The sequence below is a fragment of the Abramis brama genome (assembly GCF_963993115.1).
Source record: "Abramis brama genome assembly, chromosome: 5".
Classification (NCBI taxonomy): domain Eukaryota; kingdom Metazoa; phylum Chordata; class Actinopteri; order Cypriniformes; family Leuciscidae; genus Abramis; species Abramis brama.
In genome coordinates, this window is record NC_139967.1 from 37,798,109 (window position 1) to 37,821,467 (window position 23,359).

Sequence of the window (23,359 nt, forward strand, 5' to 3'; positions counted from 1 at the left end):
CGCAAACGACATAGTAAATGTGCCCACTTCCCAGTGCCCACAAACACTATGTCACACATGTCACAGGGTTTCTGTAAAAACGAAACCTGTGCGCGCTCGCTCTGCCCAGGCAGACAGTGCGTCCAAAGCAGTAAATGTGCCCGCTTCCCCGCGCCCACACTTACTCACAGACACCATGAGTCCTTTGGGACCCGCTCAGCCCTCCCTCACTCGGTTAAGCACCGTAGTCGGGTTGAGGACAAGCGTTCTGCACGCTGTGATCAGCGCGCTCCCCGCCTCGAATGTCACAGGCATTGCGCCTATGTTGCAGCACACCGAAGCACCTCTGTCGCCCGACGAACAGAGCGCGCTTCGCATCCAACCCTTAGCCATCCATGCGAACGCATGGGCAGCGCTTCCAGGGGTTTCGGAATGGGTGCTAGGCATTATAAAGAGAGGCTACTCGCTACAGTTTTATCGACTTCTTCGCCGCTCCACAGCGCGCGTCGAGACTACGGTGAATTTAGAAGTAGCACACCTACTTCGCGCCGAAATATCAAAACTGATGAGCAAAGGGGCTATAGAGCCTGTGTCTCAAGCTCAAAGCGAAGGGGGGCTGTACAGCAGATATTTTCTGGTTCCCAAGAAAGACGGGGGTTTCAGACCCATACTGGATCTAAGACAGCTGAACAAAGCATTAATGAAACGCAGTTTCAGAATGCTCACGACCAGGAAAATCCTCGCGCAAATTCGCAGAGGAGACTGGTTCATGTCGATAGATCTGAAGGACGCGTATTTTCAAATACAGATAGTGTCACGTCACAGGCGATACTTGAGATTCGCCTTCGAGGGCCAGGCATACCAGTATACAGTCCTGCCGTTCGGCTTATCCCTGGCACCTCGTACATTCACGAGGTGCATGGACGCAGCGCTCGCACCTCTCAGACTCAGAGGCATGCGAGTGCTGAACTATTTGGACGACTGGCTGATTCTAGCTCAATCGCGATCAGAACTCGTGGAGCACAGGGCCATTTTACTCGATCACCTCGAGAATCTTGGTCTCAGAGTCAACTGGACGAAGAGTTCGCTGAACCCCAGTCAAACGATTTCGTTTCTGGGCACAGTTCTGGACTCACAGTCTATGATAGCGCGGCTGTCACCACAGCGCGTGCTAGACATTCAGTGCGCGGCGAAACTTTTCCGCTGTGGCGCGACCGTCACGCTCAGGAAATTTCAGAGGATGCTAGGTCTTATGGCCTCAGCATCATCAGTTCTCCAGCTGGGCTTGCTCCGCATGCGCCCTCTGCAGTTCTGGTTGAAAGCGCGAGTACCGCGCAGAGCGTGGGCATCCGGTTGGCTGCGTCTCAGGGTCAATCAGAGCTGTGTGGGAGCTCTAAAACCTAAAAAAAAGAAGACGAGCGACTGGTACCAATCAGGTGTAAGCCTGGGGACTTCCTCGAGAGTGATAGTGGTGTCGACAGACGCCTCCACATCGGGATGGGGAGCGCTGCTCGAGGGCAGAGCGTTTTTCGGCCTGTGGTCAGAACGCGAAAAGCTCCAACATATCAACTGCCTGGAAATGATGGCAGTGGACAACGCGCTGACGCGTTTTCGTCCCCAAATCAAGGACCAACACGTCTTAGTCCGTTCGGACAACATGTCTGTGGTGTCCTATATAAATCGCCAGGGCGGTCTCACATCCCTAAACCTGTACAGGCTGGCGGAACGCCTCCTGATATGGGCTCAGCGCAACTTGCGCTCGCTGAGAGCAGTGCATGTGCCAGGGATCCAGAATCTGGGTCCAGACAGACTGTCCAGGAACAACGTTCCTACGAGCGAATGGTCTCTACACCCGCAAACAGTCCAGCTGTTGTGGGAGAGATTCGGCAGAGCGGAGGTGGACCTGTTCGCGTCCCACGAAAACGCTCACTGCCCCGTGTTCTTTTCCAAGAGCGAGAGCGCGCTGTCCCGAACGTGGCCGCGCTGTCCGCTCTACGCTTTTCCCCCCGTCTCCCTCCTGCCTCAGGTGTTAGAACGGATCAGGGAAACGAAACACTCAGTGCTGCTCGTAGCGCCGCTCTGGATGAACCAGCCGTGGTTCCCAGTTCTGATGCAGCTAGCAGACACTGCCCCGTGGCCAGTGCCATTGAGGAAGGACCTCCTCTCGCAGGCCAGGGGTTCGATTTGGCATCCTCACCCGGAATTGTGGTCCCTCCACGTGTGGGCGCTCAACGGGTACCCGCTGATCTCTCAGTGGGGGTGCTAAACACTATCACTCAGGCTAGAGCACCGTCAACTAGACGGCTTTACGCCTCAAAGTGGTCAGTATTCTCCAGCTGGTGCACGGCTCGGGGTCTTTCACCCCTCGATTGTGAGGTGACGGAGGTTCTCTCCTTCCTACAGGAGCTGTTGGATAAGGGCAGAGCCCCTTCCACGCTCAAAGTCTATGTGGCGGCTATCGCAGCGTTTTCTGAAACAACGCTCGGTCAGTCATTAGGGAGGAACGATCTAGTCATCCGCTTCCTCAGGGGAGCTAGGAGGCTGAATCCTCCCAGACCTCCTTCAGTCCCTATGTGGGACCTCTCTACAGTTTTGGAGGCCATGAAAGGTCCCCCTTTCGAGCCCATCCAAACGACTAGCCTCAAACATCTGTCATTCAAAACAGTGTTTCTGTTGGCTCTCGCTTCAGTTAAGCGCGTAGGTGACCTGCACGCGCTCTCGGTGAGCACAGCGTGCTTAGAGTTTGGGCCAGGTGACTCGAGAGTCATACTCAAACCTAGGCATGGTTATGTGCCAAAATCCCTCAACACACCGTTTCGGGCTCAGGTTATCTCCCTGTCTGCCCTGCCGGTGTCAGACGAGGAAGGGGACTCAAGTTTTCTCTGCCCTGTAAGGACCCTGAGAGCTTATGTGTCTCGCTCTTCTGTCTTTAGACAGACTGAGCAGCTATTTGTCTCGTTCAGTGGACGTTCCAAGGGAATGGCTGTTTCGAAACAAAGCCTGTCCAGATGGATAGTCGATGCTATAGCGCTAGCTTACACTGCCAAGGGTCTTCAGTGCCCATTGGGTGTCAGAGCGCATTCCACGAGAGGCGTTGCCTCATCGTGGGCTTGGTCTAGTGGGATTTCCTTACAAGACATATGTATGGCGGCAGGCTGGGCCTCGCCGTCTACATTTATTAGGTTTTATAACCTAGAGGTTCCCGCTCTACAGGCTAAGCTATTGTCGGTATAATCAAATCAGTGGTCTGATTAGGACTCTGAGGCCGCGAGCGCAGTGCGCTGCCGGCTATCATATGGGCAGTATTGCGTAAGACCCACAAATTCCCACATTAGTTCAGGCTCCCCGCCTTGTCTATGTGATGTCATGTTACTGCGTCAGTGGACGTCACCATATAGGGGCAGAAGGGTTCCCTTCCTGTTCCAGGACTCTCTGTGAGTCCCTCTAGTGATTTATGCTTGATAAATCCTGGGTATCCAGGTTTATGGGTGATTAATCACAGTACGCACGGCGTTTTGCACTGGTTCCCCTAGCGTTTTCAACGCAGTACGAGAGACCTCTCGTAAGAGAACGTACTCGGTTACTAACGTAACCTCGGTTCTCTCTAGAAGAGGGAACGAGTACTGCGTTTTCTGGCCGTGCGTACGGTTCACTCTGGTTCGCTTCGGCGATGAATAAAATCAGTGAATCAGCCTTTTCGAGCTCCCTTTATAGGACTAAGCCACGTCCGTTTCGGCGGGAAGTTGGCCTGACGTCACCGCAGGCCTCGCTCGATAGGCTTATGCAGTTGCCGCAGAGCAGCCAATGAGCGAGCGAGCCGTCTCGCCCATGGCTGTGTGCTGCTGCAATGCGCTTTACATTATTTCAAAAATTAAAGGATAATTTTTTGCTTCAGTATTTCGTGAAAAAGAGTTTTTCCCCAGCGTTTTCAACGCAGTACGAGAGACCTCTTCTAGAGAGAACCGAGGTTACGTTAGTAACCGAGTATGTTTTCTGTGTCAGTGTCATCTGCAAAGATGAAGTTGACGATGCTGACTCATCTCCACAGTATAGTGGATGCACCTTTCACTTTTACATAATCAGTCTCCCAGTTTCCCTGGCTGCTGGACTGTGCTTATCTTTCCGCCACCTCCGGCTTCCCCACTGCCATATCCCTTCCCCTTCCCCCCGCCTCACCTGCCACCACTGTCCATTGCTCCCCCGTCTCATTCACCATAATTCTTGACTTCCTGTGCAGACTGCTCTTGGCTGGGCGTTACCGTTCCACTGACTTTGTCTTTGCTACCTGAGGCCGTCATTGACCGTGGACCCAGTCAAGCCCTTGCTTCTGTTTGTTACCCCCTTGAACTCCTGTTTTCCCAATACACTGTGTATTACCCTGCAAACTGAATCTTCTTCTTTCTGAACCCTGACAGTTCCCTTTCAGTCGGGCACATTCAACGTAGTCGACGTGTAGACTGATCGGGATCACGCTATGGAGCCTGTCATCTTCGAGTATTTTGTAAAAAACGAGCCAATGGACATTGGCGTGCGTGAATCGCATCACATGCCCCACCCTGCAGCATGGGTATAAATATGGAAGTGGATGCACGCACCAGTTGTCTTTTGCTTCAGAGCCAAATGGTCTCGATGTCTCTAAAGAGTACTGTTGTTTACAATGAGTGAGTGTGTCTGTGTTCTTCTAGGAAAACTCTCCCAGTGCTGGTGGTTCTACAGCAATGAGTGCAGCGGTGGATCGCGAGCTTTGAGCTCTCAACTGCTGTTTTAACAGCATCAAATTTCTGTGTTGTTGATGGCTGGTTAGAGGGTGGAAAAGTGAGTGCTTCACTGTTTCAGTTCACTGTTCAGTGTTGACGCGGTCATTCCCCTGTGTGCTCCGGCACTGGTAATGGGTCCCATTTCCTAAGAAAGCAACGCAGGTGCGTTTGCGTCTTTTTCAAGATGTCATTCCACTTGAGCGTGTCTGGATGTGATCGTTCCCTGACCCCCCCAAATAGACGGTCACAATAGTTGTATCATGTGTTTGTGGAAATATATATATATATATATAGAGAGAGAGAGAGAGAGAGAGAGAACGTTGAGGCAGCTTTTGGAGATAGTTCATGTTCTCATTGTGAGAATATGACTATTGCGGTGTTGAGATCGAGACTCGCCTTCATGCGTGATGGTGGAGTCCTCATTATCACGCCCGCTACGGCGCCGTGTGGGATGGGTGGTTCATAGAGAGGATCATAGTGAGGCTTCCCCGCCCAGTAACCAAACCCTGTGGGCCCCTCACGCCTCTATCACAACGCAGCCGGTGGAGCCCCCCGTTGAGCGCGCTGGTCCCTCTGTAATGGACCGACCAGCTGTTTATTCGGCTGCATGGGGAGCTTACCAGGTCATGGACGGCACCTTTCTCTGCCAGAAACTGCCTGAATAGCGGAGAAGCGGTGAAGGATTGCGAGGCTATCTCTCCAATGGGTGCACCTGTGTCCGGCGGCCGCTGCGTTTGGATGGGGGCCCCTCATCTTCCCCCTAAGGCCTGTGAGTTCTCGTCCGTTCTGATGGGCAGAGCTTACAAAGCCTGTTGGCAAACCACCTCCTCTTGCGTGCCATGGCATGGACATGCACAAGGGTAGCCCAGACCAAGCACTCTTAGGTGAGCTCCACACCACATCTGACCTCGCCCTCCGGGGCAGGAGTGTCGTGGCGTGCGTGATCAGTCTGGCGATGTCCACCTTAGTGGTCCAGGAGCGGCATCGTTGGCTCAACCTGGGTGATATGGCGGATGCGGACAAGGTTCGGTTCCTGGTCTCCCCAACTTCCCAGGTTGGGCTGATCGGCGACACGGTGGAGAACTGCGCCCTACAGTTCTCTGCTGCCCAAGCGCAGACGGAGGACTTCCGGCACATCCTGCCCTGGCTGTTCGCTGCTGCCTCCACCCCGCTGGTGGCAGTTCCTCCACCTGCTCATCGCCGAGGGCGTCCCCCTGCCACCGGTCCTGCTCCTGCTGGTCCTCCGCAGCAACCTTCAGCCAGGCCTCAGCGTGGAGCCGGCCATAGTAGGTGCTGCCAAGCCAGGTGGCAAGCGACAGCGAAAGCATTCCTGAGCGGGCCACTCAGGGATGGAGAAGGATGCTCTTGGAGTTGGTCCAATCCACTCCCTTCCCCCGGTGGTGGGTCCCTGTTTTTTGCCTAGAAGTCTATGGTATCCGTGGTTCCCCTGCATTGCTCAGTTGTAGCACTAAACGGTGCTCCTGGCTGATCCAGCGGTTCCCCTGTACCAATAGACTCTGCTACATTAGCTGGCATTGAGTGCATTCAAGGACCCGGTCACGCCTTCTCACGCACTCTCTGCCACTACCTAGAGACAGGTGTTTACAACTCAGACCCTGCTTCGGGCCGCCTTCGGGCCTCCAGGGCTGGGTCCCTATCTCTAACCCGCTGCCTCACTCTGAGTACGTCTCTGATACCTTGGGCCCCCTGTGTTGGTCTGTTGTAGCACTGAAAGGTGCTCCCGACCGACTCAGCCGGTTCTTGTATCATCAGACTCGGCTAGATGATTCAGTTCGGCCGGCACCCGCCCATGTGCAGTGCTGTTTGTTACACATCTGTGTTCCGAATTGTGCTGCCGTGTGTGCTGTCATCGCTTCCTACTGGCGAAGGTTGTGATCAAGCTGTTATAGGAAGATAGGCTTCTAAGTTAATTTAGCTTCATTGTACTCAAACTATAGTGAGTTAGACCATTCAGGGATCTGTGTGCTTGATTTGGTCCCTTTTTCAAGCCTCCGTTCAAGTTACTACACAGTACACATTACTAATGCTCATCCCTATGACTGGTCTGCTGCGTGGGACCTGAAGGACGCGTACCTCAGATATCCACTCCTCCGTAAAAGTCTCGAAGTCGAAGGTCGAAGTCTCAGTACAAATTCCTCCCTTCAAGTGCTACATAGCCAGTTGGGTCTTAAGGTCAACTGGAGAAGAATAACTCGTCTTTGGACTGAGGAGCTTTTTTCCAGTATGGAGGTGGACTTGGTTTACATGTTTCTCAACTAGAATGTGTCCGGTCAGTGCTTAGAGGTGAGAAAGGGTCCCACTGAATAAACTTCAGAGGCTCCTGGGGCATATGTGAGATGCAGCCGCATATAAACGGTTTCCTCCATATGATGACCGCTTCAGCACTGACTTTATGACCAAGTTCATAGGTGGCCATGGCAGAGCAGCATGCTCCGTGTGTTAACAAAATCTGGTACGCTGCCAAACTCTTAGTGTTCAGACCTTTTGTTTCTCCGGGCTAATCGCTCCTAGAACGAGTGTCTATTAAACACTATCTCAGGGACCATGTATAACGGGCATGCAGTAAGGAGGGCTTGGGCTTACCTCACACTGCATTGGCATTCAGTTACCTCGAGTTGTTGCCGTTTCCTTGCTTGATGCCGCTGCTCAGCAAGATGCACTGCCCAGTACAGCGACCGCTGCTCATACGCTTCCCTCGCATGTCACAACTTGCCCGCCACCTCCTCCTATGGGGTCAGAAGCTTCTGAGGTCGATTCTTTCACTCTAAAATTCCAGCCTGCTCAATCATTCCGCCCAGGTGGCCTCACGACACCCTGTTGCCGAAAAGAGTGGAGACTCCATCCCCAGGCGTTCCAGCTGTCCGGAATATCTTCGGGGCCGCACAGTTACATCTGTTGCCGCTCTGATTTGTTCCCTTGCTAGTTGTTTACTCCCTTAAACACAAAGACACTGGCTCACAGCTGACAACAGGGTCTACGCAAAGTGCATTAATCCCCAGTGAGCCCTCTTGCATATCACTATGCTAAGTCAGGTCAGAGGAGCAGGTTCTTTAGTTGCCCTGTAATGGCCCAACTAGGACCTCGTTCCCTAGACAGCCTTCCTGACTCATTCCTCTGAGACTTCTCAGGGATGGGGCACTGTGGCACCCACACCGAACCGGAGAAATCCAGGTTCTGTTGTGGTGGTTAAGCTATCTACCTCTGAAAGAGCTTAGATGCTATTACTTCTGCGATAGCTCCCTCTAAAAAGAATGAGGCTTGCTTTTGATCTGAAGTAGAACCTGTTCATTGTTGGTGTTCTTCTCACTGGAAGACCCCCGAGAGTGTTCGATCACTTATGTGCTTCCTTCCTGCAGAAGATGGTTCGGAGTGTGGCTGTTCCGCTCCACCCTCAAAATGATGTTGCCCTTAAAGCACATCAGTATGCAGTTGAGATATAGGAAGTACGACTTGATCTTCAGGTTCCTGAGCGGTGCAAGGAGATGAAATCTCTCAGAGGCTGGAGAAGCCTCTCTCCAGTGCAACTGCACTCTGAGACCTCCCCTGAGTACTACAGGTAGCTGAGTTAAAAATCTGTTTTTAAAGAAACAGTTCTCCTACTTGCTTACTCTATCGAGAAGGTAGGGGACCTGCACACATTTTCGGTCAACGAATCGTACCTGGTTTCGGGCCGGCTAACTCTCATTAATTGAGACCCCGGCCTGGATTGTGCCAAAGGTTCCAACCTCTCCCTTAAAACAGGACCAGGTGGTGAGCCTGCAAGTGCTGCCCCGGAGGAGGCAGACGCAGCCCTGACTTTTCTCTGTTCCTCCTGCTAGTGCGGTTATATAAGACAGAATGCAAAGTCTCAGGACCTCTCCAGCTCTTGTCTGTTGCGGAAACCAGCTGAAGGGAAGACGGTTTCCATGCGGAGGTTGTCCTACTAACATAAATTAGTGTGGCCATCATCTTGATGAAATTCCAAGGTGCACCATGCCCACTTGGGTAGTGAGCTCCTCCATAAAGAGAGTGTAGCTCCTTCCTGGGTGTTGACATGAGTGACTCGCTGACAGATTAAGAGTTGTGGGCTGGGCGACACCAGCACATTCGCTAAGAAATTAGCCTATGTGTCGAGCCGGTAATGCTTCCGTGGGCTCCCTTCTCACGGAGCTAGCTTCACCTTAGCTCGGTTTGTAGTGTCGGCTTGCTGCGCCATTCCCCTCCTATGGACTGGATAAGTGCGCCTTTTGCTCCAGTTGAGTTCCCTCTTCCGAACCCTGTTGAGTTCCTCCTCACCCCATCGGTGTTGGACGTGGCGGAGCATCCGATAATAGACCTATCACTTGTATGCTTGTGTAACTTGTGTAACGGGTTGACTCCCTGTGGCGGGCCTGTGTCTTCCCTTGGCAGAGCCGTGTTGCATCTCCCCCCCTGTTATTGGCTGGAGCCACCTCAGTGACATGCCATATGTTGTACTGCCCGCTAAGTTTGCTAAGTCCATATGTGTTTCTCCACATGTTACCTCCTTCGGGCAGGATGTGGCTTCCGCAGCGTAGACCTTCCAACAAAAGGTATGCTTTCCCAGTGGTCCTGTGGAACAGCAGTGACTTTCCTGGCCTAAGCCCTGTCATATTCGCAAGTCCGGAAGATCTGGAGGCTTTTGTCTAGGCACTGGAAGGTGGCAGCACTAGTGGCGTCTTAGTAGGGATCCCAATCAGTCGACACGTCCACACGCATCTTCAAGTATTGTCTCCGTTCCCTCCTTCAGGGAACGAGGGTTACATACGTAACCGAGACGTTTCCTTTCAGTCGGGCACGTGCGACGTAGTCCCCCAGCCACTATTGCTGTACCACCGCTGACCGTGGTCCGCTCGGCTCCTCAGCGAAAAACAACTAGTTTGTGCGGGGTGTGTGATGCAATTCACGCACGGCAATTTCCATTGGCTCGTTTTTTACAATACTCGAAGATGACAGGCTCCCTAGCATGATCCCGATCAGTCGATACATCGACTACGTCTCGGTTCCCTCCTTCAGGGAACGAGGGTTACATACGTAACTGAGATGATGTATTACTCTTATCTGTATTTTAAATTGGAAAAATGCAAGTGATCGCGCCGGTGCCTCCATGTCGTGCAGTAAAGCGTACTATACTTCAACTTCCAAACTCCACACAAACACTGGTATATGTGCCTAACAATAGCACACATTTATCTGTTAATGTTAGAGCGAGCAGCCATGTAAAGTTGCTACTTGCATGTTTCAAATGATAAGCCATATTTGAGGTTTATAGATGATAGGTGCACATTTGAATTTCCTGCCCAACATACTGTAATTTCCACAAGGACCCTCCGTTAGCGATCTGTGTGTCAGACTGCTTGACTTCACCACTTCCTGTGTATTTTTTTTTTTTTTGTGTGTGTGTGTGTGCATCTTCGGAAGCAGTGCTGCTCACAAAGGTACACAAAATGCTGCGCAAGAGTAAAACCTGACTGCTGAACACTGAGGGGTGGCACGGTATAATATTTTATACTCATATACAGGGTGGGAATTATGTCATTTTAGGGGCAAGGCCATTTGGCCTCCACCTTTTTTTTTTTTTTAGGGGCACCAAGGCCATATGACAGGGCACAAAGGCCATCATACAATTCGATGGTTTTCCCATTCAGATTGATAGCATAACATCCTAATTTGGAATAAGACATGGATTATGACTTTTTTAATAAAAAAAACATTTTTTAATGAGAGAGAGAGAGAGCGCCATTACATCCAGAAGGTATACACCCTCACACAACAATAGAAACAACATAAATGCCAATAAAAGCATTCAGAAACACCACAAATGCCAATAAAAGCATTCAGAAACAACACAAATGCCAATAAAAGCATTCAGAAACAACACAAATGCCAATAAATTAATAATTTCCTGCATTGTCGAACGCTCTTCTTCATGTGTTTCAAATATGGACTATAATGTTCAGTAGAGCGCCCTCAGGCTGCTGGTATGAATTGAAAACACAGCACATCAGTATACAGCGCTCATAATGATTACATCGACGCATTTGGCTATAAATTCAATAAAATATTATTCCTGTCAATAGAAATCTGATGTAAACTGAGAATATATCAATATTTCTCCAAATCTGCACACTTTTGAGCTAAAAGCCGTGAGGGACGTTGTTTTGTGAATCGCTTTCATGACGACAGCACAGGAGTTTTTTATGAATGGGAGCGTCTGACGCTCATAATTCATATTAAAGGTATCGACTCATTTTTGCATTTCATAACTCCTCACACAAATTAAGACATAACTGTCAATATAAATTTCTCAGAATACAATAGTGGTCAAATACTGAAACGTGAGTCTTATATCTTTTTAATGATGTAAGTTATAGTTTGTCAAGGTAATAACATTAAATCTCTACCCGTGCAGAGACGACTCGGCGCCTGTGAAGAGACGACTCGACGCTGGCGATATGTTTATGCCCTAAATCAATACATGATTAACTTAACTGTATTTCTCTATGTACATTTCTGAAATGCACTTTCTGTAAAGCTGCTTTGAAACAATATGTATTGTGAAAAGCGCTATACAAATAAATTTGAATTGAATTGAATTATAGTAACTTTGATCTATTAAAAAAAAAAAACGCTTCAGTGCGCCGACGCCGTTACCTCTGGAACCTTGCATAGGGCCCTTTTCTGAAAAGGACACTTATCTACTAGCAAATAGATTTTTATATTTTTAGGTCAAACCGTTCTTGTCTGTCAGTCATATAATGCAGGTCTATGGTCACGGTCTCAAAGAGCATCCACAGAGTCCAAATTAAAACAATTCCCCATCGTCCAAATTAAACAATTCCCCATCGTAAGTACACATTGATGGCCTAAGACACGAAACGAGCGGTTTGTGTGAGAAAACGAACAGTATTTATATCGTTTTTTACCTCTTGTAACACAGCGACGTCCAAGTGATCTGAGGGCGCCCGCGCTTCCTGCTGTGTGACGTGTGCGCAGACTGGTGCATAGATAGACATATAGATTTTGCCTTGGCTACGGCAGTTCATGAACGAATGCCGTAGCCAAGGCGAAATCTAGTGTATATATCTATGCACCAGTGTCGACAACAGAGTGTCGTTCTTCTGTTGGTGCTGACGTTACATGCTTCTTGCACTGCTGTTTTGATGCGTGAGATCATCGATGTGATTATGACACTGCACCTGTGCGAATCCACAAACTAATTGAAGTTCAGAGACTACTTGGGTGGAACTTGGACAGGGCCAGGGCACACAGGCCACTGTGGCCGTACAATGATTTTTTTTTCACGGGGCATGAAGGCCAAAGTGTAGGGCAACGGCGGCCATGGCCGCGTGGCCGCGGTATAATTCCCACCCTGCTCATATATTCAATATATTCAACCAAAAACTGAAAATGCCATTTTCTGCCGATAATTTTGACGGCCGAAATTTTGGTGCATCCCTACTTCTAGGTATCTGTTAACAGAATAAAACCTTCCTGGGTTCTGTAAAGCAAGAGTATGTAGATGTATTCTAAAGAAAAGATTATACTGTGGCATAAGGCTATACTTGCTGGAAAATCTATTTTTAAAGGGTGCAGTAGTGAATTTACAGACCTTGAGTTTGTCAAACTCCAATTTGTTATAGATCTGTATGAGCTCCTCCATTTGTTTCATCTGCCCCACCTGTGTGTTTGCCTGCGTGATAAGCTACAAACAAGAAAAGAGAGCTCAAAGATGGACATGAACGGTAGAACAAATGCATATAGAGATATTTAAGTGTTATGAATCATTTTTTAAAAGGTGCTTATATTTAGTTTTAGTGTCTCACTTTACAGTGGTTTTACGCACAATCAGAATTATGACATCAATGTTCAGTAAATAATCACAATCTTCCATCAAGTAAAACGTTCCATTAGCCTATCCGTAGATGGTTTATGTTGCCAAGAAAAGTTGCAACTCAGCATTTTAATTTAGTTATCTGATGTTATATTGATATTTGGGTCAATGACATGATGGTCAGATCTATTAATTTATTTTAAATTACATTTAAATAAATGAAATTCACACACAATGGATACCTCTTCTGTGATGAACATACTCTTCACTTCTGAATTAAAATTCATATAAGCAAAAGTATTAAAAGCATTGGAATTATATGTAGCCAACAATAAAATGTTTCACTTCTGCTATTCTAGATATCAGCACTCGGCTAATCAAACTCAAAGGTCAATGTTGATTTTATCCATTTTACCTCAGACACTGAAGCAAGGGCCTTGGAAGCAGTTTCCTCCTCTTTAGTGCCCTTTGCAGTCCGCTTTTGGATATTCTACAAAAGGTTGAAATTGATCCAGGCACTATTGTCTGCTAATTTCACATTTACAAATGAGAGGAACAGGTATTTTTGAGAACATTATAACGTTAAATCTCACCTGTATAAGGATTTTGATGCGTGTGATTCGCTGGAAGGGCAGAAGCATAAAGGATGTGAAGGGCAGACGTTTGCAGAGTGGAGATAACTCCAGCCGCCTCATCACAACTGAAAAATCCCTGTTACTCTCCCTGCCAGTACATACGTATAAACAACATGCTCTTCAATACTACATTTAATTATCACTTTTTTGGTCATGGTACTCTAAAAGTAAATGTATTGTAAAATGTATTTTAGGCAGTTAGAAGCTTTCACTGTTGTGAAGCTTTCAAAAAGCTGAAAGTTTTAGTTTCTCTACAAATGGATTTAGGTATGTATAAAAGTCTCACATCAGTCTGCTGTAGATCTTTTCTTGGTAATTCTGATTTCGGACATAATCAATGAAGACTGAGAAATAGTTCTCTGCATGCTCATAAATGATGTCACACACGTCAGATATCACCACACTCTCATCGACTCGCTTCAGCAGATCACCTATAAACCTAAGAAGAACAGATATGTTTATTCATTCCCATGGCCGTGGGGTAGTTCTTTGGTTAATGTTTAAGTTTACTCAAAAATGATAATTGCGTCATCATTTACTCTTGTCAAAGCCATTCCAAATCCATATGACTATGTCATGTTCGATCATTTGACCTTGACTGATATTTTTTTCAGTGACAAATTACATACATTTCGGTCTGTTCCTCAACTGAACTATGCACATGCATTTTGTACACTTACATTATGTTCTTGCTCCGTCCATGCAATAAATGCACATTCTTAAATGAGTGAGGTTTTCTAGCGTATTTCAACTACTCAGGTAAGTGCAATGAGGGCCATAGCTAGGGTATCCGGGGCCCTGGTGCAGGTTGTTGCCTTGATAGCACGCAAAAATGTCTGCCTGTTATAGCTCGTGTAATTGCCAGCCTCTGCTTTTCTGCTACAGACTGAAGTTTGAGTGTATAACGTGCCATGCTGTTACATTCAGCTATTAACAGAAAAATTATGCAATTTTCTGGTGTTCTATTTTTGATTGGTTGGGGCATTCTACAGCCCTTTATTAAACTTCTCAACACACAGCCTGCCTCAGATTGTTTTTAATGAATGCACAGATCATAAAAATACAGATGAACGCTATCTGTGCCTAAATTCTGATTGGGTGGGCAGACTTTTAGGAGGGCCTAGATCCAGAAGACTTGGAATACAGTGCATGAGTTATGTGGGCTAATTTTATTTTTATTTTTATTTTTATTTTTTTTGAGTAAATGATTGACTTTCATTATGGGTAAACTATTCCTTTAAGATTACTTTTCAAAGATTTCATTATGAGTGAACAATGTAAATGTCATGCTGTTCCACACACAAAGCTTCAGAAGACTTAGCATAAAGTTCACAAGTTTAGACATCTTTTATGGTACCTTTTTGGAGTTCGAGTTACGATCTATTTTTGAATAGAAAAGAGTAGCTAATTTTGTGGTCCACAGAAGAGGAAAAAAAATTCCCCTTGTTTCTCTTCTATCTCTCTCACCTCTCGCTGACATCATAGACCTGCAGGAGGTTGGAGAAGAGGGCCTTCCTATCATGAATGACCAGAGTCTCTTTGAGTTCCCGTGACCCCAGGAAGTGATCCTTCAGAACCCGCAGGGAGCGCAGATAGGAGGCCTCAGAGGTGAGCACCTCAAACATGCTCTAAAGACACACAAAGATTTAAATACAGATATGTACAAACTGAACTTGACAAAACATTTTTTTAATTATTCCTAAAAGTGTTAAACTAACCTCTTGTCTTTGTATTTCAGTGCGAGCGAGTTTGTATAAAATTCCACTTTCCTTCACCACCGCTAAGTCTTGCCAGAGAGTAATCTCTTCGGGGCCTCTTTTGGATCGGGGGTCAACCACCCCCAGCCCTCCGGGACCCTCAAGACCCAGAGTTTCACTAACACTTTTCCTGTTGCAATCAGGGCTATCAGTCTGGATCTGACTGGCTTCTTTTGAGACCTTAGCCTGGTAGATCTGATACAGAGGTTCTAAGGATGACATGTGTTTGAGAAAGTTTGGGTGAATCACAAAAGATCCAAAGAATCATTATTGCACCTAATGCTCATTCAACTTATCCAGTGAACTATAAATCCTGTTCCAATACCATCATATTAAATAAACCAGAAAACCACTAACTCTTGTTTTAAGATGAAAATATTTTTCTGGTAATTTCAGAGGGGGGTAATTATTTTTCTGGTAATGTCAGACAAAATGTCCCCTCAATATCAGAGTTTTCTGTAATGAGTAGGTTTAGAGGTAGGGTTAGGGTTAAATGGCGCTTTTCCACTGCATGGTACGGCCCGGTTTGGCTCGGTACGGTTCGACTCGGCGCGGAACGGTTCGGCTCGCTTCGCTTTTCCACTGCGTGGTACGACTCGACTCGGTACAGCACGGTTCGGTTCGCTTTAGCTCGGTTGCTTTTCCGCTTCAAAGTGGGTGGGACTGATCGTTATAGTTGCCGTCTCTACTGCCATGATATCATCAAATTAAATGCGAATTTTTCATTCCGTGTTTCCCCATCCACTCCTCGGCAACCAACGAGAGGAACGTCTGCACCTCGTCCACTGACCACGATTCAGCCATTTCTTTTTTTGAAGTTTATACTCTTTTTTATTTATTTTTTAAAGCAAATACTTTTAAAACAGGCGCTGGCTGTTGTCTACTGGCTATTTAAATCTAGCGGGTTTAGTGTCTCGTGTCGTAAATACAATGACGCTGGTAGTGATGATTCTGTCTGACCAATCAGTGATCTGCAGTGTTTTCACGTCACATTTTAGTATCGGTACGGTACGCTTGGAACCTCAACAGAGGTGGTACCATTTAAAGCGAGCCGAAGCGAGCCGTACCGTACCGTACCATGCAGTGGAAATGCGCCAAAAGTGCATTAAAAGTGCCAAAAGTGCCAAAAGTGCATTAACTATGCCCTTGTAGCCGAGCTGCACCAATCACATCGGTGTATCTGATATAGGCGGGCCAGAGGCGAGCTAAACAGATGATGACAGCGCAATCACGACAGTGATTGGTCGTAGTGTTATCCAATTGCGTGCAGTGAGATTTTCAAATGCATGCTTGGTGCCGCCCCTCGAGTTGGGCGATTTTCATTACTCAATGCCAGACCCTTAATCTTTCGGATTTGGGTCTGGATTTCCAGGCTAATTGCAGGGTATTTAGTACGTCTGCACCTCGTCCACTGACCACGATTCAGCCATTTCTTTTTTTGAAGTTTATACTCTTTTTTATTTATTTTTTAAAGCAAATACTTTTAAAACAGGCGCTGGCTGTTGTCTACTGGCTATTTAAATCTAGCGGGTTTAGTGTCTCGTGTCGTAAATACAATGACGCTGGTAGTGATGATTCTGTCTGACCAATCAGTGATCTGCAGTGTTTTCACGTCACATTTTAGTATCGGTACGGTACGCTTGGAACCTCAACAGAGGTGGTACCATTTAAAGCGAGCGGAAGCGAGCCGTACCGTACCGTACCATGCAGTGGAAATGCGCCAAAAGTGAGCCGTACCGAACCGAGCCGTACCGTACCATGCAGTGGAAAAGCACCAAAGCGTGCCGTACCGAACCGAGCCATACTGTACCATGCAGTGGAAAAGCGCCAAAAGTTAGGGGATATATGTCAATGGAATGTCCCCATAAAAACATGGAAACCCAACATTGTGTGTGTGTGTATTTGGAGTACTTCTTTATTGCACAATGCACATTTCTTAAAGGGATATTTCACCGCTGGAAAGATGAAATTTAAATTGGGTCATTTATGTAGTAGAAATGTGAAATTATTCTAGAAGTTGGTGCCTTCTAGACTGAGAAAAGCCAGAAAATGTCATTTTGGCTCATGTGGATGAAAGACAACAACTCCCAGAATGCACTTACTTCGCTGCCCTATGAGGCCACTCCCAAGCCACGCCTACCGGCGGTTACAGAGGGCAGTATAGGAAGAAATGATACAACTAGGCTACTAGTTGATTCGAAACTGAAAAAACGCTGTTTTATCGTGAGATCCCACCCCCTATGGGCGGGTTGAAAACATGCGGAACTAGCTCCTACTACTGGCTGTAGTCTCTAGCCTCGGGCCAAAAAGCCTCCGATGACGCTAAATAACGAATTTTGCGTCATCTGAGGTTTTTTTTCAGACACACAATAAAGAAATCTCTCGTCTCAGGGGGACATGAGGGAGGGAAGCACGGTCATTCAAAAATACTACCGGGTTTCTACTGATACAAAGCTTAATGCTAATTGGTGAAGTATCCCTTTAATATTAAGCCTAAAATGTGTTTAATATCACTATTAGTAAGGATAGTATGATCTCTGTATAATATCATTCTTTAAATGCAAGATATTTAAAGTGTACCTAAAGTATACTTGCAATAGTTCCATTTAAGCACAATCAAATATACTTAAGTATTTCTTTAGTTGGACCTTAGCACTATTTCTGGATAACTAAAGTACATTAAGTACAAAATTAGTTGTTCCAATTTAGCAGACTTTAAGTATACCAATTTAGTTCACCAAAAGTTCTGGCGAGAGCACAATTAGAATTTGCTCTGTATGTGCGAGTCACTCTGGCATTGAGTAATGATGCTCATTAACTATGCCCTTGTAGCCGAGCTGCACCAATCACATCGGTGTATCTGATATAGGCGGGCCAGAGGCGAGCTAAACAGATGATGACAGCGCAATCATGACAGTGATTGGTCGTAGTGTTATCCAATTGCGTGCAGTGAGATTTTCAAATGCATGCTTGGTGCCGCCCCTCGAGTTGGGCGATTTTCATTACTCAATGCCAGACCCTTAATCTTTCGGATTTGGGTCTGGATTTCCAGGCTAATTGCAGGGTATTTAGTACGTAATATGTAAATGTATTTGTAGTGTACTTAGAATAAAATAAATGTATTTCAAATATATTGTAACATATTTATTTTTCACTATAGGGAGGGGATCGAGTGTATGTGTACAGTATTACAATCATTATGTCTAAGGAGAGTCCCCACGAAGATAGCTAAATCGTGTGTGTGTGTGTGTGTGGGGGGTGGGGGTGGGGGGGGGGGGGGTTGCCAACCGTTTTTGAGAATCAATTCAGTGCAAATCCATGACAGACACATGTCAGACTATGAACGAAGACATTTGTAGACTATGATAAGAAAAAAAACCCGACGGTGCAGTAGATATTAATTTCTTCCCCTGTTTGTCTATGATCAGCATAGCGTTTTCAACATCTTGGAACATCATCAGAGAATGCCCTTTTAAGTGGTCGTTTCAGTCATTGTGAGTCACGTATCGTAGCAACGATGACGACAAGTGACAACAGCGGGAAATGTAAAAATGACTACCTCCGAGCAGCCGGCGAAAAAGAAAAAGAGCACAAAAATATACATACACGTGTTGTATTGCTTGAATGCAGTATTTGAGTGAAATATTTTATATTTTCTTTATTAGCTGTTTTTTTATGTATTATTGTTTTGCACTGGAAAGAAAGTTAACTATAATGGAAGTATAATTATATAAAGATATTTGCACTACACTTCCTTAAAATGTTGTCTAATTAAATTAAAAATATTATTTTTTGCACTGAAAAGAACATTCTAGAAGTCTAATTCTATTGAATAAGTTCGCACAAGGCTACAGAAAACTGTTGTGTTTATTTTTCTTCAAATGCAGTCTAAGTTTTGAATGTTATATGTTGTATTTGTTTAAGTTAAAAATAAAATGTATTATAAACTAAACAAATCCATGGTTCATTGTTGGCAAAATGATCATGATAGCCTTTATATTTCACATCTATGTGGTTCAGTCTTGTGCGTTATATTGATTAGGCCTACTTTGCTATTCTATAAATATATAGGCCTAAAAAGTTGTATTATAATACTATAATGTATGAAATATATGTATCTAAATGTATCAATTAGTTTCCACAATATTCACCAGAAGTCATCATTTCAGGGGTGATGAAATGATGACATTTCAGAAAGTTGGCAACCCTAGTGTGTGTGTGTGTCTGTGTGTGAGTTTGTTTGTGTGTCTTATGTATTACAGTCATTTAGGTATCTCACCATAGTCACTGTTTGGCTCCCAGTCACTGGAGATCCTCCGTGGGCTTTCTGTTTTGTCACACAGCCTGCAATAGACCTACAACTATTTAACCTGGCCACACATTACTGGGCTCAAACTAGTATCAGTCACAGATCATAAAAGCCAAATTACAAAGATTGTTCTTTTTAAAATGTAATTTCTCATCAAAAAATATGTCTAAACTCACAACAAACCTGGGAGACAAAAAAGGTAATTCTCACCACCTCGTACTTTCACTTTGACCAGACTTTCCAGCTAGCAGTGAGTCAGAAATTAAACCTCTCTTTTTCAAATCCGTAAAAGTTGGATATGTCAGGTTTTTATTTCAGGGATAGAGGATGTGTAAATTAAACTCATAGAATATTAATTGAAAGATGGTGTATTAAAGCAAGTCAGAATAAAAAGTGTGTGTGTGTGTGTGTGTGTTATTTATATCTTACATTTATGTGTATCACATTTAAATAACAACAAAAGTTAGTTTGCAAAGTGCACTAAAAATAGTCAAAAACAGAAGTCCTGTTCACAAGAGGGGGTAACAACAATATCTGACAGTACACCAACAAAAGATTAGTAAGGTACTGTCATTATCATTTCATTATTTTCACACAATATCAAAAACCTTTAGTGTTTTCCTTACTCTCTTGTCTATGCTAAAAGAAAGACACAACTTTTAACGGCCTACTGAGCCCACAAAAATAATTTGCACACTTTTGAGAACTGTAAACTTACTCTTTCGTGTCAATAGACTCCCAGTCTTCGAAATTCCCATTTTCATAGCTCTCACCTAGAAAAAAAACAAAAAAAACAGCTTTCCAGAAATCTAGACATATATCTGTTTCATTTTTGAGTAATGAATAAAGCATTTAAAAGCAGATATTTGAAAAATAATAATAAATAAATATCAGAGTAACTGATAGCATATCTTGATGTCCACAATGATTTCAGCAAGAAGGACATATTCCTGGAGCAATTAGGGTAGGGTCTAGGCTGGTTTTAGGGGCTTGGACAATGTTACCATACTTAATGTTTGGGATTACGAACAGGGTTGAGACTATGTTTATTTGACAAGAATGTTGTTCCAGGATCAACACAAGGCATTAATTCAAGAAGATGTCATTCTTTGCAAAATCTTAGCCATTAAAAGTGGACAGTAAATATTAAAGTCATGCACACTTTTTCTCTAATAAAACTTCTGTGCTCACCTGATGGGTTTAGCACAGGCATAGGGCGTGACAATCTTCCACGCTCACAATTGCTGGTGTTTCTGATAGGTAGACCGCCTCCTCGAAGAGAGACCACACAGGCCAATGCTGGCTGAGAAGTCCGCCTCTCTGTCTTTTGCTTTAGTGGAGGGTGCCGAGGAAGTCTTGGGGGAGGACGAGGGGGGACAGCTGGAGCAGTAACTTTATTGTCGTTTGATGGCAAAAGATCCAAGTATATATGAGCATCGGTGTGGTCAAGCTGTGTATATTGTTGGCTATTCTGATAATCAGAGGACTGATAAGTCCTTGGTGGTACAGGGGGTTTTGAGTGGTTTTGAAATGACTCATCAGCGTATACAAACCCTTTTCCTGCTAATTTGTGAGGGCTGTGGTGAAGCAGAAAGCTTTGGCAATTTACACACGGAGGCAATACTTGGGGTTTTGTATGGCAAGATAGGCTATTTTGTGGCCTACTGACTTCATTGCTGGTTAAGTGTAAAACATCCTCCTTTTTTAGAAACTCATTTCTCTTGATTTCCTTTGATTCAATTACAGTATCCTGTAGAGGTACCCAGACCAGTTTCATACCAGGCCTTTGAAGGTGGCAGATGCAATGACAGTGTTTCTCCTCTGAGGTTTTTGGTGGTGCAGTGGAGCCCTGATGATTTTCTATGGTGCCACTCACAGAGTTATTCATTTCACTGCCATCAGGAGCTGAGGGAATGAAGGGTGGTCAGGTGCTTTATTAAGCTTATTAACAGGCCCAGACAGAATCAGATTATTTTATTATATGTATTATTTTTTACTGGTAAAATAATAGGCTATTAAAAATGTTATAATGTATATTCTTATTGGTTTGTGAGAACATTAACAGATTAGCCAAATATTTAATTTATTTTGTTCCTAATTAACTATGACTATGATAAGGGACTGGGGATTTGTGATCTTTGTGAATGATGGGTTATCCAAAGCGAGTTCTGTAGCGCAGACTTACATAACAGTTGCCTTCTACAATGCTCTAAGCCAGTGGTCCTAAGTTGGTTTTGCTTTAATACCTATATTTTACATTGTACAGTTGCATCCCAAAGAAAAAAATAGTAACACTTTCTATTAAGCCTATGCTTATAATGAATTATAACCCCATATAAGTAAATTTCTATTCTATAAAAATATTTTAAAAAAATCTATAAAATATAATTACTTATAAGTCATGCATTTGCTTTTTCAATGTGCATGCTTATAATCCATTATACACTGATTTATTAATGATCAAATATAAAATAGTTCCAGAGACACTTGTTTGCTGTTCCAATTAGTTATCAATTATGTCTTCAATGGCTAATGTTTGCATTAGATGTCATGAATACTAATTTTGATGTGTTAAAATCTATATCTCAGCCATATGCATAGTATTGCTTATAGCGATTTGGAATTATTCTTTTAAAAATACTATGGGTAAACTTGCCAGAGGGTTAAAGACTCTAGCTTGAGCCTGCAGCCAAAGGTTGGGTTTGTCAGAAGTGGGATTCGAACCTTACCTGCATTTACGTCAATGACAAATACTGTAAAGGTTTACATAATAGAGGAAAGGAAATCTTCAAGGAAAGTGTCAAGTTGTTAAATGTACTCCTTGTATTTATGTTGGTTTCAAATAATAGCCTACTTCTATACCTTATTCAACTGTTTTAATTGAATTACTCTAAACCAACATCACATACAATATAAAGCACACATTCATATTAAAAAAATTAATTACCTGATCGACCCACATCCACATCATCTACTGCCAGCGGACAATTCTTTTCCAGGATCTGTTTTTTATCCCATACTCTACATCCACTTTTATTAGGTCTTGAGAATGAAGATATATCCTCGTCCTCTATCCTGGTTGGACATCTAGCTTCAACCATCAAAGCCCTTGTATTTTGGCTCATGTCTTCAGAGTATCTTCTTTCTTTACTGTTGAAGTTTATTGCTGTTTGCTTGCCTTTTCCTGGTTCAAAGTTAAGCAAAGCCTGAGCCACTCTGCAAGATGAACCAACGAGTCTTGACTGGTGTAAAACATTAAGGTTTGGCTTTGGTGGAAGTTTGGGTTTCTGTGGAATGGTAGGTTTTCCACTGGATGGTTTACAGATTGATTTATCCATTTGATTCTCTAAAATAATTTCCGTGTCCAAATGAGCAAGATTCACACATTAAAATCCATAATAATGGACTACTGCACAATATTACACACTATTAAACTGCCAAACACAATAACTAATGCAACAAAATCCCTTATTTTGCTGAATTCAGCATAAAAAAATGTAGTCTTCTTGGTCAGTGAAGCCTGTGTTGTCACTCTTTGTTCAACATCTTTAAAACAAGAAAATAAATTTGTTTACCTTTCATTGAGCAATCAGGGCTGCCATACACAATATGTCAAGAAATGTTTTATCTCCGCTGGTGTATTATCCTAACTTGTGAGCAAACTTGCTCTAAGTGTTGTTAATAAATGTCGCTAATGATGGTTACTTCTCCTTTCAGATGTTGTCATTTTGGTATTTCACATGGCCTAAGAGGGAAGTAGGTCACCACACCAAATGGACTGTTCTACATTATATAGTGACATACTGTAGATCCAGGACATAAGATGATGCAGTTATTTTAAAATTTATAATCCAAAATACATTTTTCTAATTTCTACAAGCATTGTGACTTACATGAGGAGGCTATCTGCTGTTGTTTAGGATGTTTTTACCTGTATAGGATGCTGGTGTCCCCTTTTTAATTAACTTCCTTTGCTAACCTGCCTCACAATAAATATGTTACTTGTTCACCATTTTCAAATGCTGCCATATTATATTATATTATATTATATTATATTATATTATATTATA

The 23,359-nt window shown here is 44.3% G+C and overlaps 1 protein-coding gene across 4 annotated transcripts in view; it reads right to left on the reverse strand.

The window, feature by feature from the left end:
* The window catches only part of arhgef15a (Rho guanine nucleotide exchange factor (GEF) 15), a 42,242-nt gene extending 19,234 nt beyond the window's left edge, over positions 1–23,008 (reverse strand). Inside the window, exons 1-11 of one of the 4 annotated variants that reach the window (XM_084113956.1) lie at positions 22,865–23,008; positions 22,237–22,635; positions 20,481–21,194; positions 20,008–20,062; positions 19,260–19,324; positions 14,942–15,189; positions 14,691–14,851; positions 13,510–13,662; positions 13,182–13,311; positions 13,004–13,078; positions 12,367–12,459 (exon numbers count right to left, since the gene is read on the reverse strand). In XM_084113956.1, coding sequence (XP_083970082.1) covers positions 12,367–12,459; positions 13,004–13,078; positions 13,182–13,311; positions 13,510–13,662; positions 14,691–14,851; positions 14,942–15,189; positions 19,260–19,324; positions 20,008–20,062; positions 20,481–21,194; positions 22,237–22,635; positions 22,865–22,871 — 2,100 coding nt within the window. In that variant the 5' untranslated portion in view covers positions 22,872–23,008. The remainder of the gene's footprint in view (positions 1–12,366; positions 12,460–13,003; positions 13,079–13,181; positions 13,312–13,509; positions 13,663–14,690; positions 14,852–14,941; positions 15,190–19,259; positions 19,325–20,007; positions 20,063–20,480; positions 21,195–22,236; positions 22,636–22,864) is intronic. The other 3 variants (XM_084113958.1, XM_084113959.1, XM_084113957.1) reach the window with 3 other exon arrangements.
* Positions 23,009–23,359: the final 351 nt, after the last annotated feature.